Source organism: Colossoma macropomum, unplaced genomic scaffold (assembly GCF_904425465.1).
Source record: "Colossoma macropomum unplaced genomic scaffold, Colossoma_macropomum, whole genome shotgun sequence".
NCBI lineage: Eukaryota > Metazoa > Chordata > Actinopteri > Characiformes > Serrasalmidae > Colossoma > Colossoma macropomum.
The window spans coordinates 22,174,717-22,187,737 of NW_023494801.1; the positions used below are offsets into that span (position 1 = coordinate 22,174,717).

Genomic DNA, 13,021 nt, shown 5'->3' on the forward strand with positions numbered 1-13,021 from the left:
TCCGGCCGGACAGGTGGGCAGTTGTTTACTCGTAAAAAGTTAGGGAGATGGAATTAGTTTTGTTCTGTTTGGGTGTATATAAAACAGAGAATGTGAACATTTCCAGAGTGTGGCTAATGACTCTGGCAGATCTGACTATAACAGCTTAGCTAAAAGGAGAGAACCAAAAGGACATACAGACACGGGAGCACCCTGAAACAATTTGGCATCCCTCCGCGTGATCGCGTGCGAGCGGCGGTGTCCATGGACCCCTGGATCTGCTGCCTTTATCTAAGGGGGAACATTAGCTACCAAAAGCTAAACTAAACAAGTGAGTTTTCAGCCTAGATTTGAAGATTGCGACTGAGTCTGAGTCCTGAACATTTTCTGGAAGATCATTCCAGAGTTTGGGGGCTTTTTAAGAAAAGGCTCTTCCCCCAGCTGAAACCAGCACTCTGTGATCTGAGTAATCGTGGTGGCTCGTAATGGGAAATAAGGTCTTGCAGGTACTCAGGAGCGAGCCCATGTAGGGCTTTATACGTCAATAAAAGAATTTTGTGATCAATACGGAATTTAACAGGCAGCCAATAAAGTGATGATAGAACTGGACTGATATGATCAAATTTTCTAGTTTAAGTGAGAACCCGGGCTGCAGCATTTTGAACTAGTTGAAGTTTACTTAAATTCCTGCTGGTGCATCCTGACAGTAGTGCGTTACAATAGTCTAGCCTTGAAGTAATAAAGGCATGTACCAATGTTTCTGCATCATGCAGCGATAAGGCATTTCTTATTTTGGTGATGTTGCGAAGATGTAAAAAAGCTGTCCTAATGATACTGCCTATGTGTTGATCGAATGATAAATCTGGATCAATTATGACGCCAAGATTTTTTGCTGCTGAACCAGGTATAACTGGAAAGTCAGCGAGATTTAAAATTAAATCTGATAATTTATTTCTTGCCACTTTTGGCAAGAAGGAGAGTCTCTGTTTTGTTACTGTTTAGAGGGAGGAAGTTACGCAACATCTAGCCTTTCACATCTTTTACACAGTCGTTTATTTTCTTAAGGTGTTGCTAGGCCATTGCTATGTCATCCCAGGTGGTTGCTAAGACGTTGCTAGGCCATTGCTATGCTATCCCAGGGGGCTGCTGAGATGTTGCTAGGCCATTGCTATGTTATCCCAGGTGGTTGCTAAGACGTTGCTAGGTCTTTGCTGTGTTATCCCAGGTGGTTGCTAAGATGTTGCTAGGCCATTGCTATGTTAGCTCAGGTGGCTGCTAAGAAAGAATGTTTTTTGTTCAACTGTATAATATGTGGATTATTTTAGTATTTTGCTCATTTAAGTGCTCCCAATGGACGTATAATTACTGAAAGGAAACTTGGGTGGAGAAAGTTTATTACTGCAATGATATGTGAAGAAAAGGAGATTATTTTTCAGCTTGTAATGTTACGCTCATCACCTGTGCTTACTCTTTTTATTTTTGTATGGAAGCCTATTGTTATATTTTTTATGTTTATTTCCAATGTAACAATCATATACATGTCACTGCTATTTTCCTCTTTTGTGCAAGCTTTTCTATCATTCCTGTAACAAAGCATAGACAAATCTGTAAACAAAACCATGTACCTTTTACATTAGCAAGTAACTTATGCATTTTTGGCATCTACATGGTTAAGTATTCTACAGTGTGACATTATGATATGATCTGTGTTGAGTTCATGTTAATAATTTTTGACTGCACCAAACTTGACCAAAGCCCAGTGCGTCCTTTCTATAAACTACACTGCCTGACTGATTTTCATCCGAACACTCCTCTCCTCATTCCTAAATAAGCGCATCACACCTGACAATGAAACCGCACTCCTGCTCCTTGCTGGCAGAGACTTTCTTAGAGACGCTGACATGAATCTTCATAGTAACAGAGACATCTCTGATTGGTGAAGATCACTTTAGGACATATGGAAAGTGTATATCTTTACAAAGAATGAGGAAATAAAACATGGTTTTCTTTAAAAAAAAGTTGAAGTTAGACTGATTTTGTTATTAAGTGGAGCGTATAGAACCTCGTAGCTTATGGTAAGTCTGTGTTGGCTGTTAAAATATGATGGCTTAAAATCAAATTTCCTTATGAATGGTATTTTTACTTCTGGAACCAGACAGCTATATAGGCTCTACGATCATGCAAAGATTCATAGTTCTAGATGAGTAACAGCCATCCACGAAAACAGTGCAAAGAAAACGTAGAATAATAGAAACAACTTTTATTTTTTATTGCTATGAATGCATTATCTAGGATTATTGCTATCTTGCTGATTAATGCCATCTAGGTAGTGACAAGGCCTTTTCCTGTGCTTGAATATAGGGGAATAGAATAGAAAGGGCCATATACCTATTTATCCCTCCCCCGATTCCACCCCCTTGCTATTTTTTCCAACTGGACCACTTTTTTAATTTTTGAAACTGGACCACTGCTTTCAGCTAATTAATTTGTTTCGGGGATGAGCTGAAATTCACTAGAAATGGCAAGAACCCGATCTCCAAGTTCCATGCATTACCTGCATGTTGTATGCTATGCGTGTAGGAGTCGAGCTGTCTAAAAGGTCTATTGTGAGCTCTTGCTTTTTAATAAGCTGTGGGCATTTTGGCCTCAGTGGGCCTCCGGTGTGATCAGTAGGTCCAGTTGCTGTGTGGGCTACGTTGAGCGCTCTTGAAACTGTTGCCATTATGCAGAGCCCTTCATGTCAAACCACGCCAGGTCCTGTTAGCTGTAGTGACATCACCAGATGCTAATGTTGTTCTTTTCATGCCTGTTTTCAGGGTCGTTTTCTTTCAGTGCTGAATTTTCCACCATGTCACTGTTTTTTGTGTTATTTTTATATGATTTAATGCAGCAAAGCCATCCTGACGTCTGTGTCGTCAAATCCTTCAGTCCACAAATGAAACATGCTCAAATTTTGCCTTCCACTGATTTATTTATTTATTATTAGTATTTTTTTTTTGGTTGCATCTCAGGTGTCTGAAGTTGTTTTTTGTTTTCCATTACTACCTCATGAGCAGTTCTGATCCAAAGTACCATTAAAAGATGACAGATTTATCAAATGAATCAGGAAATGCCTAGTGCTGTTTCTCTGTAGATAACGAAATCGGTGAGCCACAGGTGGTTGGCGCAGCTGTTTGATTGACAGATGGTTAATAGCCCTCTTGGCTAAGACCTGTGGCCCTGTCAGCTTGCTGATCAGAACTCAATAAACATCATTCTTCAGGATTAAGTTTTGAACGTGGATTTCTAAAAGGATGCCCACAAACTCAACATCGCTTAATCTACTCCCACATACCAAGCTGCATATTGGGTTTGATTGGACTGAATTGTGAGTAATGCTTCTTAGTGGTGACCGTTTTGGTGCTGTTCAACAAAATAAGACTCCTGCAAAGACTTGATAATCAAAACCTGCACCTGATAAAAAGTACAAACAGTGTTTTTTAACAATGTTTTCAAAATTATCCTCCACATCATCATATCTTCTGAACGGTTTTAATTGAGCTCCTTCATTGCCACATCTCTGCAGTCTTTAGTTTTTAACCTCATTAAACACACCTAATTCATCTCATCAGTTAAATAGTGAGACCTTCATGATTTGAGAGATTCTGCCCCTTTCTTTCAAATTTAATAGTGCCATTTTTGATGTCAAGGAATGAATTGAGTCGACAAATATACTTTAGCAACATCTGAAACGTGGAGTTACATGTTCCCTGTTTGAGTGGAGCGATCGGCGATCTGTTCTCCTGTGACCGAGTGCGTGTGCGTGTGTACTGGCCCAGAGTGAACTCACCTCTTTTCTAACATCCTGACAAGCTTTAGCAGCGTTAAATCGCGTCTGCTCCACACAACTACAGCTCTGTTACAGCGCTCTGTCATATTTTAGTATTAGTGCATTCCCAAGCAATGAAGGTGAAAGAAAGAAGTGGGTTAATGCGAGTTACAGCCCTGATGTAAACGAAAGTAAACTGAGGAAGCTGTGTGGCATTGGAGAGTGGGAGAACGCTAGCTTTCCAGGCTAGCTGTTTTTAGCAGTTGGCTAACTTGAAGCAGCGCTCTGTCACTCGCACAACACGGCAAATTGATGTTACTGTAGATCAAACAAGACAAAAAAAGCACTGATTTCAGTTTAAACCTAAAAAGGAGGACTCTGTCTGGTGAGAGAGAATCTTACTGCAGATATATTTTTATGCATCAGATATATTGCGGTTCACCCCTCAAACTACTATGATAGAATAGAGAAACCCACACATCTGCTAGCTTGTGTTTCAATACTGTGATGTATTCTGACATGGATGTGGTAGGAGTTATGACAGTAAAGTGGTGTGATCCATCATTGATCTACAGAGCCAGCTAATGTTTGCTGTTCATATTAAGCCGACGTTGTTGAGAAACAGTTTAGCACTTGTAACCAGATAGCCTAGGACACATCACCAGACAGCTAAAAATAATCTGTTTTCTTTCTTAAATTATGACTATTACAAAAATTGTGGCTGTGCTTTTCCAGCTGGTAAAAACAGCAAACCAGAAACTTTCTCCCACTACCCCATGACAGATTTGTGAAATATTCCACTGTTTGCCAAGTGCTTGTCATGTTCTGACCATACAGCATAGTTTAAAACAGCAACTGACCACTCAGGAGCAAAAATCAGCCTTCAAACGTGCAAGAAATAATAATTTGACATTTATCGCAATATATATCGATATCAACTGATATGAATTTTTTTATCGTGATAAGGTTTTTGGCCATATTGCCCAGCTCTAATTTTTTATGATGCTGCTGTTAAAGATTTCTCTTAAACTTGGAGGGCAGGTTTGGTTCTTTCTGTAAATGTTTTAGACCTTTTAAACAACTAGCCTAATTACACTGTGCTGCTGTTTCTCATGCCCAATTTATTATTTTTGTCTGAAATTTTTGTCGTACAGTACCAGCTGACCTGCCTGTCTTCAAAATATGGCATAATGTCACATAACGTTATAAAGGAGGAGACTGGTCACTGGTAGGAAAATGAATGGGAAGGCTTGTAATGCTCAACATGATGTCTGTTCACAAGGAAAGTTCTGCCCTTCCAAAAAAAAAAAAAAGGTAGACTTTCTGGCTAAGCCACTAGTAGGAAAAGCTCCCTGTCGTTGTGGAGATATGCACAGGCACAGTAGCCAGAACAAGCTAATAATTGTGTTTTAAATTTGTGCTGTTTATTACTCTGTGTGAGCAAAGTAAAATATGTTATTATCAGACTTATATGCACTCTCAATGAGCAGCATTGGTTGACACTGGGCATCCTGACCGGACACAGCAGAGTGGAAGTGAGTAGGAGGCCTGAGAATGGCAGGACGAATCGCACCTTCTGTTGCCTCTTCATTCACTGTTAGCGCAGAATGTTCCAAGGGAGGTTTGTTCTCCAGAGGTGCTAGTTGTCCTCAGCCTCCTGCAGTCAATAAAGCCGGTGTAACAAACACCCAGCTACTTTAGACCAACTAAACATCACTCAGAGTACTTTTATAATCGGACAAAACTGATTGTGATCCTGCTAAATACTGAATATGCCTTTATTTCACTGTGCATTGCCTCCCTTTGCAGTTTCTTTCAGAACATGGGCAGAATCATCAGCCCAAACTACGTCCCAACTGAGTCAGATGTGTTGAGGGTGCGAGTGAGAACCAGTGGCATCATCGAAACTCAGTTCAGCCACAACAATGCCATTTACAGGTAAGACAGTACACTTACAGGTAAAAAGCACAGTATCCTGCATTATCCTTTAAAGACTGTAGCATTATAAATACAATATTTTAGTCTAATATTTTTTAGACATATATCAGTAGGTACGGTCGGTATTGATAAAGTTAAATGCTGCTTAATTTTATTTATTTGCTTTATATTACACAATATTGAATGACATTTAATTTTGCAGCAAGAAGTTTAAAAAACTGAACAATACTACTCTCATGCTCTAATTCTTCACTTGAAGTTTATATTTATATTTATATTTTGAATACTTGGATATGTGAAGCTAAAGTTCAGTAATGACTCTATATGGGGTGAGCAGAAACTACAAATATTATATAATATATATGGTGGTGCATGTATTTGAGAAAGGGGAAATGGCCTACAGTAGCAGCTGGCTAGCTTTTATTACTGACTGGCTGGTTGCTCCCTTTCTGAATTTCATTCCTCTCTCAGCTCCACAGTTCACTGCTTGTTTTACCCACTTTGTAAAAGTTAATGGCTAAGCTACCTCACCAGCCAGTCCTGCTGCACGTCTGTAATCTTTAAATGTCATTTTAAACCAGTTGCGTGATAGACTATGAGGCAGAGAGGCAGGGGAGGGGGTTTGTTGATCTCTTAATGGTTGTGAGCTGTGCTCTAGTTTAGTTTATTTTAACTTGTGGCCTGACCATCTGGGCCAACTAACAGGCCGGGAAATCTCCTGGTCCACCTGATGGACAGTCTGGGCTTGACTGTAAACATTAACCACATATAACGCACACTCACAGCATGCAGTGGTTGTGAATTTTTGGTGGATGATTCTTGTTCCGAAAAGTTGGTGTGTCTTGGCATTTTTTTTTTGTTTGTTGTTGTTGTTGTTTGGTGTATTAAATACAGCACAAGTGCACTTACCTGACTTATATAATATATCTCATAAATTGCAACATGGATTAGCCAACATCCAAATAAAAAATGGCCATTCTGATTGCCATTCTGTTATTTACAGAAAGGAAACTTACTATTTATTTAGTTGGGATGTATTTTGAACTGTACTTTTTAAACAGTCTGAGGCACCCAGCAACATACATAAGTTATCAGTACTGCTAAAATTGATAATTATAATCAAGTATGTATCAAGTATCAAATATTTGATTGTGTGGACATTTTATGATGTTTTGGGTTTCATAAAAGTGCAGGTGTTTGTGCAGACACTGTGCTGGTTTGTGTTCTATCCAGTCGCCAAGTGCTTTGGATAAACAGTCTGTGTCTTTGTCTTATTCTTTTGAATGAGCAAGCTTTATTTGAGAGGAATGCAGAGTGAAACCATATGGAGCAGTTGAGTCACAATTAATTCTTTGTGTTTTGTGGATGGTGTGATTTTTCACAGATAGATTTATGATGCACCTATTAAAACTAATATTCGCTGTTAAGTATTTTTAATTAACCTGTTAATGTTAATATTCGCTGTTTTGTTTTTAATTAACCCATTAAAACACGTGTCATGCTTCAGTCCTCGCGATCCAAAACACTGCAGACTCCAGCACACTGCCTCACACCTGATTAAGCTCATCAGTTAATTGGCAAGGGCTTCATGAACTGAATTGAGTGTTAGATGAGGGTAAACGCTAATCTCCGCAGCACTTTGTCCTGGAATGTCTCCAGTTTGACATGCCTGTGTTAAAACTAATATTTGAAATTTAAGATATTTAAGTAAATTTTATTCCAGCTTTATATTATCTGGAGTTTTGAATTGCTGGTCCTAGAGAAAATGTCATTGCATATCTTTTGCCAGTGGAGATTATATATTTCTTTCATATCTGAGGTCCTTTTTTCAACTGGAAGTGAAAAAGTGCTGTCCTTTGACACTGTGTTTATATATACACAGTGTCTTTGCCTGAGATATTGTTTTATGATAGTTGTGAGAAGGTTTTGGCCTAAAATGCATTTTTAAAAATCCATTCATGGCAGAGAAGGTACATGTGTTGTTAGAAAAAAAATAGTGCCCAAAGAACACATTTTTTTAGTATTTTACTATTTTTAACCTTACATACAAAGAACACATCTGTGCTCTTTGGCAAGATACTCATACCCCCCACTCCCCCCAAGCGGTGGGGCTGGTGACACTGTGCTGCTCCCAGACTGGGCATAGTTGAACCACACAACGACGAATTTTCCTTGTTATACTACAAAGTATAACATAACATTGTATATAGGTGTACAGTAAAATGAAAAAATAGTAGGCTAGGCCTGCTCGTGACACGTTTTTGGCCCATCCTGTACTGAATTCCTAGCACCATCTTTGCTGTGGTGTCAAGGGGTGGGTCTTTGTTGGGTAAATCGTGACAGCTTCACACAGCTGGAGGAGGCCCCCACGCTGTGGCGTGATTCAGAGCCATGAAATATTGATTGCCTGCACTTGTGGAGGTGAGGACTGTGAGCACATTGCTCTCTCTCTCACTCTCTCTGTCTTTCACTTTCTCTCTATTTGCATTTGGGTCCCTCAGAAGTCAGAGGTGTGGTGTAACACATCTGTATGTGTACCATCTTTCACACTCACCATCTGTTTCTGTACAAGGATAGAACAAAACAAAACGCGCAGTGTTCTCAGAAGCCAGGATAAGAGCGTCAGGTAATACGTTCGTCACTACATGTTCGTCGCAAAAGTGTGATTTGGAGATAATTCTAAAATGTCTTTTGAGTGACTAGGACCTTCTCTTCTGTTGATTGTGTTCTAAATTGGCAGGTGATCTTTTTCCTGCAATTACCCCTGTGTCACAAAGTCCCAAGCCAGAAGCGTCACAGAACAGTAGTAATGGATGTGGTTATAGATAGATCTTCAAGGCCCTGCTTTGTTGGAAGACTGTATGCAGTGCAGGGTTCAAACGTAGTGTACACTGACAAATGTTTGTGTGCACCTAGCTTTCAAAATGTCCTAAATTCAAATTAATGTAAGTGTGTGTTGTCATTTGACAGTAAATTCGAATTTGAATTACATGTTTATCTTATAAACTCTTAAATATGAGCCATGTCTCTAAGGGTGCAGCTGAGGAAAGCTGCATTTCTAGGCCATTATGTCACCAAAATCTGTCCTGTTTTTAGGATGATTTGAATATGGAAATGCATCGTTACTGAAGGGTGCAGCTGATGTATCTTTCAAGAGATTCAGTCTCCCACAGTCCTTCACGGTCAGCTCAAAACAATTTGAAAAACTTAGGCAGCAGAGATGCTGTGTGGCACAAGAATTTGTAATGAAGTGTAAATTTTACTTTAATGTTTTTAAAAGTTTGTGTTGCTTACATCACTAAGCCATGACGTGTCAGTACAGCTTGCTCAGGTCATGTGATCAATGAAGAGGAGCCTATGTATACCAGTACTAGGACGGTCTCTCTTGCCTCAACTGCGTTATTAGCTTTGAGACACTTCTATGGTGTGTAGAACTGTCCTATCAGGTAGCAGTTGTTTAGCATGCTACATCTTTATAAACCACTGTCGTTGTTAGTGTTAGAGGCAGAATCTATTAGCCTAGTTATTAGCCTTTTAAGCTAGTGCTAGCTTAACTGATTCTACTTTGTTTTCCTTAGCGCTGTTCAGCATTTACCAATAGTTATTTACAGTGGGGTGCGAAAGTTTGGGCAGCCTTGTTAATTTTCCTGATTTACCTTTATAAATCATTGATTGTTTGGATAAAAAAATTCCGTTAAATATATCATATAGGGGACAAACACAGTGATACTTGAGAAGTGAAATGAAGTTTATATGAATTACAGAAAGTGTGCAATAATTGTCTAAACAAAATTAGGCAGGTGCATAAATTTGGGCACCAAAAAAAAAAACCTTAACTCAATATTTAGTAGATCCTCCTTTCGCAGAAATAACAGCCTCTAAACGCTTCCTATAGCTTCTAATGAGAGTCTGGATTGTGGCTGAAGGTATTTTAGACCATTCTTCTTTACAAAACATCTCTAGTTCATTCAGGTTTGATGGTTTCCGAGCATGGACAGCTCTCTTTAAGTGACACCACAGATTTTCAATAATATTCAGGTCTGGGGACTGAGATGGCCATTCCAGAACGTTGTGCTTGTTCCTCTGCATGAATACCTTAGTAGATTTTGAGCAGTGTTTAGGGTCGTTGTCTTGTTGGAAGATCCAGCCCCGGCGCAGCTTCAGCTTTGTCACTGATTCCTGGACATTGATCTCCAGAATCTGATGATATTGATTGGAATCCATGCGTCCCTCAACTTTAACAAGATTCCCAGTCCCTGTACTGGCCACACAGCCCCACAGCATGATGGAACCACCACCAAATTTTACTGTAGGTAGCAGGTGTTTTTCTTGGAGTGCTTTGTTCTTTTTCCTCCATGCATAACGACCCTTATTATGCCCAAATAACTCTATTTTAGTTTCATCAGTCCACAGCACCTTATTCCAAAATGAAGCTGGCTTGTCCAAATGTGCTTTAGCATACCTCAAGCGGCTCTGTTTGTGATGTGGGCGGAGAAAAGGCTTCCTCTGCATCACTCTCCCATACAGCATCTCCTTGTGTAAAGTGCGCCGAATAGTTGAACGATGCACAGTGACTCCATCAGCAGCAAGATCATGTTGTAGGTCTTTGGTGCTGGTCTGTGGGTTGACTCTGACTGTTCTCAACATCCTTCGCTTCTGTTTATTCGAGATTTTTCTTGGTCTGCCACTTCGAGCCTTGACTTGAACTGTGCCTGTGGTCTTCAATTTTCTCACAATGTTTCTCACAGTGGAGACTGAAAGCTGAAATCTCTGAGATAGCTTTCTGTATCCTTCCCCTAAACCATGACGGTGAACAATCTTTGTTTTCAGGTCATTTGAAAGTTGTTTTGAGACTCCCATGCTGCGACTCTTCAGAGAAGATGCAAAGAGGAGAAAAACTTACAATTGCCCCCCTTAAATACCCTTTCTCATAATTGGAGTCACCTGTGTATGGAGGTCAAGGGTCACTGAACTTACCGAACCAAATTTGAGTTCCAATAATTAGTTCTAAAGGTTTTGAAATCAATAAAATGACGACAGTGCCCAAATTTATGCACCTGCCTACTTTTGTTTAACCAATTATTGCACACTTTCTGTAAATCATATAAACTTCATTTCACTTCTCAAATATCACTTTGTTTGTCCCCTATATGATATATTTCACAGAATTTTTTTATCCAAACAATCAATGATTTATAAAGGTAAATCAGGAAAATTAACAAGGCTACCCAAACTTTCGCACCCCACTGTATCTAATAGTGTAACATTTAATGGTTGATTATTTGAAGATTTCACTAGCTTATTGATGAAGATTTATTATTAATGAAGATTTTAGTTTTTCATGTTACCACGGTAGCTTATTTGTTTCTGTTGTGCTTTATCTCCTCTGATCAGTCTGTTCAAACGCAGTTGGCTGAATTCCCTGTTCGCCAGAGGTAAAAAGCACACCATCCCTGGTAAACAAGGAAAGGGGAGGGGTTTTAGGGGAGTGGGGAGTACTTAAAGGCATGGTGCTTGGAATATATCTATTTTTTTCTCCCTGCTAGCTGGCAAATGCAGAAGGGAGCCTAATGGCTAACGTTACAGCTAGAAAGCCAAATATCACATTTGTATTTATTCAGTGGCTATGCTGGCAGCCAGGATGTCTTTGTCTCAGTGGGGGATTCTAAATGGTTGTATGACACATTTATGTAATGCATGCTAGGTATAGCTGTGAGTGAATATAGATAGATGAAAATGCAATACAAAATTGTAAATTGTCAAATTGATGATGCTGAGGGATGCAGTGATGCACTACAGAATACTATATACTTTGTTATATATTAAATGCTAGCCCCTTTAACCAGTTACTTAAGTAGCATGTTAGAGATGATTTCAATCAGATCAGATGATTGACAGTAAGCTGTGATTGGCTAAAAAATGGTTGCTACAAAGTTCTACAAAAAATAGGAAAAAAGGAAATTAAAAATGAACCTTTTTTTGGTTTATTTTGATGATTCCATACAAATTATGTACAGATGTTTGTTCAAATGAACAAACTATCTGGTAAAAGTTAAGGGGTGATGACTCCTGTCTTGTAGGAGAAATGTGGACAGTCCGGTCTTAGTTGAAAATAGTATTTTTTTGAATGGGGAGCTGGATTGATCTCTAATCTTTCATTTCCTTTTTCCTTTAACACCTTTGTGTGCATGGTCGATCACACCTACACTGGTGTGAAAGCCACTTTAAGCACCTTTTAAATTGGTCTCCTGTGTGCTTTGAAGAAATGATCATTACTTGGGCTTTACCATTGGTTTACATTACATGAAACTTCACTAAATCATAGTTTGACAAGGAAGATGTTTGTTTTAAAGGTAAGGTAGTCAGTAGCAAAACATAAGTGCCAGCACTGGTCGATCACCCCTACCTTGGTGTGAAAGCCACTTTAAGCACCTTTTAAATTGATCTCCTGTGTCCTTTGAAGAAATTAACATTACTTGGGCTTTACCATTGGTTTACATTACATGAAACTTTACTAAATCAAAAAGTTTGACAAGGAAGAGGTTTGTTTTAAAGGTAGTCAGAAAACGTAAAACATAAGTGCCCACGCCGTTATACATTTATGGCTTAGGCAAATCTACGCTGTCCTTATTTTTATACCAATTTTAATGTTATGCAATTGTGAATTTAAAAGTAGACCTTGTTTCATCTTTCTTTCATCTAACTCTAACAAGTGATACATGGGCTGCCCTTATTAAACCTTACATTTGTGCCATTATAGCATAGGATACATATGAAACAATCATATGACAAATGAGTCATATTCTTTATTGAGCAATGAAGTGCCTTTTGCTTAGATAAATGGACTGCTTTTGGCAATTAAGGACGTATATCCTATGTTTTTCTTGTCATTTAATTTTTTTTATCCACTTGTGACATTTTTGTGGGTTTATGTACCAAATCCAGTCATTATTCATATTTGCTCTCTATTATATCATGACTTATATTATTGGCCTCTCTTTATTCTTAGAATTAATCCCTTATTGTCCCGGCTTATTAGATGCTTATTATTCGGTAGCTCAGTTGCCTACATTGCAAGCTAGCTATTCTGAGTCTTAGGTTTAGACGGGTGTAATAAAAGTTTGGACATGCCAGTTGTTTTTTGTTAAACAGGCTGTTTTTGGCACCATGCCTTTAAAACTGATATATTTGTAAATGATTTGACTGGCTGTATTGTGGCTCATTGCAAAAACAGTTTGGGCCGAAACACTCCAACACTAATGGGCAAAGCTAAACTGCTGTAGACTGAACAGGTGG

General features: G+C 38.9%; 1 protein-coding gene across 1 annotated transcript in view; it reads left to right on the forward strand.

The window, feature by feature from the left end:
* LOC118821785 (guanine nucleotide-binding protein G(o) subunit alpha-like) overlaps positions 1 to 13,021 on the forward strand; it is a 41,964-nt gene that overhangs the window by 23,563 nt on the left and 5,380 nt on the right. Inside the window, exon 7 of the mRNA XM_036590512.1 lies at positions 5,597 to 5,725. Coding sequence (XP_036446405.1) covers positions 5,597 to 5,725 — 129 coding nt within the window. The remainder of the gene's footprint in view (positions 1 to 5,596; positions 5,726 to 13,021) is intronic.